We start from the raw sequence: 4,485 nt of genomic DNA, 5'->3' as shown, positions 1-4,485 counted from the left end.
TACAACTCAATGTCATCAAAACACACCTGTGGCCACGACAATCACGGTCGTTTTCTCCCAACGATCAACGACGGACGACCTTTAGTCAGTGTTGTTTCCGTCATGATGAAATTATTTTGTTGATGCCCTTTCTTTAATAATGGTGATAAGCTAAACATGTCTCTGATGACTCAGTTTTACGACAAGACGTAAATGTTTTCATTGACAGATTGATTAGAGGCTGATCTGTCAAACATTTGGCTTGATTTACATTAATTAAATATCAACAAGAAGAGTATGTTGTAGCCTATTTATTTATTACGGCAAAGTCAAAATCCAGTGCAATTATTTTTTGGGGGAGGGGGGCTGGGCATACCTCAAGCATGACACAGTGTACTTTGTAGAAGTTATGCGGGTATACGTTAAGTCATACAAAATTGTCTGTAATCCCCGAACAAGACTGCTTACACCTAAGCCCTCTTGAAAATCCGTTTAGCATCCACACCTTCATAGCTGTAGCTCTGTGGATAGAAAACAAAAATGCCACCTCAATAGACTCAAACAGTTAAGGTTGTGTGTGTGCGTGTGTAGGTGTGTGTAGTTAAGGTGCTCCACCTGTATGAGCTCCTCTCCTTGCACAATTCTCGTGGTTGTCAGCGGCTTGCCGTTGTCTTTCCTGGTGAAGGTGCCCTTCATCATGTCGCCCTCCAGCCCCCATGCACCCTGCAATCAGGTTTAACTTTCATAAATTTTTTTAGAATTAATAAAAAATAAATCCTTCCAATCATTTTCTACATGCTCATTGTGGTCATGGGTAAGATGGAGCCTATCCCAGCTGACTTTGGGCCAGCGGCTGGCTGGGGTCTATCTTGGACTGGTTGCCGGCCAATTACATGGACACGCATGGACAAACAATCATTGACAGTCAGATTCACACCGAAGAAGCATGTTTTGGGAATGTGACAGGAAGTAGAGAAATGAAAAACACATGCAAGGAGAAGAAAAAAACACCACAGAGCCTGGATTCAAACCCCAAATCTCAGAAGTGTGAGGCATACAGTATATGCTAACCACTCATGCTGTAGTTGGAAGCAACAGCGGAATTAAAGGAATTTGGAATTCCTGTATATTACAATTAGCAAATACAGTTGAAACTCTAAACTAATCCCTATACAGTAGTTGTGCAAACCGCAATTTGATCAAATTGTGCAAAATTCTACTTTGAAATTATGCATGATACTCAGGAGACTTCAGCACAGCGAGCATGTAAAACAGGGATGGGAAAACAATTCTACTTAAGGTTGATTTTTAAAATGAACAGATGGACCCAGGTGATCCCTAGATGAGGTAAAAAAAAAACGACCTCTTATATTGTTTAGTTTACATTATATAATAAATTCCAATAACCCAATTAACTAATTATGAGCTGTGCTACTAACAAAGTACTCTTGTAACTTGTGCACATTTTCCTGTAATGACTAATCTAACCTGTTACTTTTCCTGTCAAGTAATCAGACTCTAGTTACTCTTCAAATATCACCAATGTGGATTATAGTTACTTCATTTTAGAAATAGCCTCAGCATCTTTCAAGCAAACACTAAAAAAATGTATATACATATATCCATCCATTAATTATCTAGTAAATGACGAATGAAATACAGATGGACGCTTGATTCATAACACTGAAGTACTCCCTAATGGCACTCAACAAATAACTGTACATTATGGAACATGTAGGAAAGTGAAACGCTAGTATTTACAACTTGGCCATTGTGAGGCATTGTGGGAGTCTTCAATTTGACATTCCCGCCTGAGAGAGCGTGACATCACGTAGGCGTAATGTCAAGTTTTTAGCACGTTGATGACTCACGTGTCCATACCATACCACAAAAACAGGAAGGAGAAAGATTTCCGGTTTCAAGCCGGAATTACAGTCACTAGTATTCATTTGTGTCAGCAAAAACGAAAATATTAAGCCTTGTTCCACACTCTGTGCTGTTGACAGAGAGTTAGCTAGATTCAATAACTTTAGACCCCCCTCCCCAAAAAAAAAAAACATGAGACACAGGCCACTATGTAGTCAAGAAAAAGTCACTCCAGATTGTGTGACAGCGTGAGGTCCCCAAATTTAATTGCTATATTTATAATAATGTACATTCCAAAGGTTGTTTTAGTACTACAATATTAATGGTTAAATGTCAAGGACTATTTTTATTTTATATTTCATTTAAGAAATTATTTATGTTAAGTGAGGTTTAGAAAGACTCTTAAAACTTTTTTTTTAATAAAAGAACAAGTAACCCATTTATGTTAAGTGAAATCCAGAAATGACTCATTATTTGTTTTAAATAAAACGGTAAGTCAAAAAGATTGTCTTTACTTTATTCTTAATTGCCAAGATCAAAAATGCACTTCCAATTAAGTGGGAAACGTGCATGTCATTTTTTTTTTTTGCTAAGCAGGGTTGCCAATTTCTGCCTAATGTTGCAATTAAAGTAACTTGGAAACCAACTTAGTTACTTTTAAATGCAATTAATCTGTAATGTAACTAAGTGACGTTTCAAGCAAGTAATCGGTTAGGTTACTTTTTCACAGATTTTTAATAATACCAATGGAAAATATGCAACTAAAACGATGAAGATGTCTAAATTCCCATTCCTAGAATTCCCGTGGCCAAATTCTGGGCATGTCCTGGAATTTTTCTGCTTTTTTGCAACAAGCAACAATGATTAAGAGCAACTATGACCTAAAGATGACTAAAATAAAGGCCCGTGTCTTTGTGTTGCAGTTTACGTTCATCAGCAAATCTTGCAACTTCCAAAGTTCAAAGTCTGAAGCGATTAATTAGGAGGCGTAGCAGCAACATAAATGTTCTTCGTAGCCTTTGGTACCATGTTTGTTTACTCACAGATACTTCCGTGCCGTCGGCCAGGCTGTAATCGAAGTTGACCCCCAGGGTGAAGTTGAGTTCCAGGGAGCGGAAATTACTGGTCTCCTTCACGAGGAACTTGTCGCCGGTCTGTTCGATGGTGATTTTTAGATTGTCGTGGGCGGCCAGCTTCCTCTTCACCATGTTGATGCCTGTCAAAACACACGTCATTCTTTTTTTTTTTTCCAATTTACAAGCCGGACTGACACAATGCACGGCCCTGCAGGTGTGTTCACTTTGCATCCTTGCACCAATATTTACCCTAGCATTCATATTCATGGAGCTTATAGGCGTGATTTCAGGTTACTTGGCACACCCACATGCTTGATGCAGCAGAAATATGGTGAGCAAAAAAGTATGACGGCAAAAAGAACTTAGCTCTCCAAGTAGCACCATATTGTCCAACATTAAAATAAAGTCGTGCAGTCGGCCCAAGTGTTTATCAAAAGATAGGAAAAAGGTTCACACAGAGTATGTTTAATATTTTGTGTTACCCACTGGAACAGTATGTCAACACTGTGCTTAAATACACAAGTTAAAAAAGAAGTAGTTATGCGTGTGTGTGTGTGTTTCTCGATACATACTATACAATTCAAAGACTTAAGTGAAACGATTCGAGTTGATATGGCATGACTGAGTTTGATTCGATGCACTCAAATCTTCAAAATCCAATTTGATTTTCTGATTCAAATAATTTCTTGTTACACTCCATATATATATAAATATATTTTATGTGTCTGTGTGTATAGTATTACAGCATATAATATATAGTAGGTATCCTTTGTATGTAAAGGAAAATAGAACATAAAATAAGAAACAGAAGCAATTAAGACCAAAATAGTACACACTATAAAAAGACATAAAATAAACACAAGTTATACATATCATTTCATAAACGGTGCTACAATATTAGCCATTATTTATAGTAGTACCCTTCAGTTTGCTCACATACCCATTTGCTCCATGAACTTGTCATAGTTGTCGTTGCGGTCCACTTTCCAGTTGCCGTTGAAAGTCATGGTGGTGGTGTTGGTGTTGTTGGTGAGGGTGAACACAGGTGGTGAGCGGTGGGGCGGGGGGTCCGACTGCAGCAAAGCAAAGGAGTGCTGTATGTGTGCCTCCTTTTCAAACAACTCTTATCTGCTCATCTATCTGAGTGCTGATGTGGCTGTGTAAAGCTCACACTTTCTCAGGTAAGTATACCACCCCGCGGCCACTTTTCATTGGACACCTTTTCCTAGCAGAAGAAAAGTAAGTGAAGCAGTTCAAACATGCAACGGGTGTTTACATAAAGCGGGCTATTGTGTCACAATGCCGAGCCTACTACTTCACAATAATGGTTCGTATATAACTGCTTTATAAGCTCTTTGTAAATCATTATTAAACGAGGGTGGGCGTATGTGCTGCCCTACGTGAACAAAACAAAAAATCTCTATCCATGCAGCCCGGTACCAAATGGACTGGTCCGTGGACCAATGTTTGGGGACCACTGCCATTAGGTATTTGAACCCACACAGTGGTGCAACCTATATAGACAGATAACAGTACTCACGGGTATATATTCTTTATCCTCTGT

At 38.6% G+C, this 4,485-nt stretch overlaps 1 protein-coding gene across 1 annotated transcript; it reads right to left on the bottom strand.

Annotated features, from left to right (window-relative positions):
- Positions 1–275: 275 nt before the first annotated feature.
- On the bottom strand, positions 276–4,026 carry fabp2 (fatty acid binding protein 2, intestinal). Its single transcript, XM_088302242.1, has 4 exons — positions 3,862–4,026; positions 2,889–3,061; positions 595–702; positions 276–500 (listed from the first exon to the last, which is right to left on the bottom strand). The coding sequence occupies exons 1-4, from the start codon at positions 3,926–3,928 to the stop codon at positions 450–452; spliced, it is 399 nt and encodes a 132-aa protein (XP_088158368.1). The 5' UTR covers positions 3,929–4,026; the 3' UTR covers positions 276–449.
- Positions 4,027–4,485: the final 459 nt, after the last annotated feature.

This window comes from Idiotropiscis lumnitzeri, chromosome 8, assembly GCF_059441095.1.
Source record: "Idiotropiscis lumnitzeri isolate Australia: NSW breed Sydney's pygmy pipehorse chromosome 8, RoL_Ilum_1.0, whole genome shotgun sequence".
Taxonomy (NCBI): Eukaryota; Metazoa; Chordata; class Actinopteri; order Syngnathiformes; family Syngnathidae; genus Idiotropiscis; species Idiotropiscis lumnitzeri.
Note: the sequence above shows the minus strand (reverse complement) of the source record. Positions and strands in the feature narration are given on the sequence as shown.

Excerpts from the sequence above, each read along its gene's own strand:
- fabp2 (XM_088302242.1), bottom strand. The coding sequence starts at position 3,928 with ATGACTTTCAACGGCAACTGGAAAGTGGACCGCAACGACAACTATGAC. Across the intron at positions 703-2,888 it reads CCGACGGCACGGAAGTATCT|GGTGCATGGGGGCTGGAGGG; the intron begins GTGAGTAAACAA and ends ACCTGATTGCAG. Across the intron at positions 501-594 it reads AAGGAGAGGAGCTCATACAG|AGCTACAGCTATGAAGGTGT; the intron begins GTGGAGCACCTT and ends TTCTATCCACAG.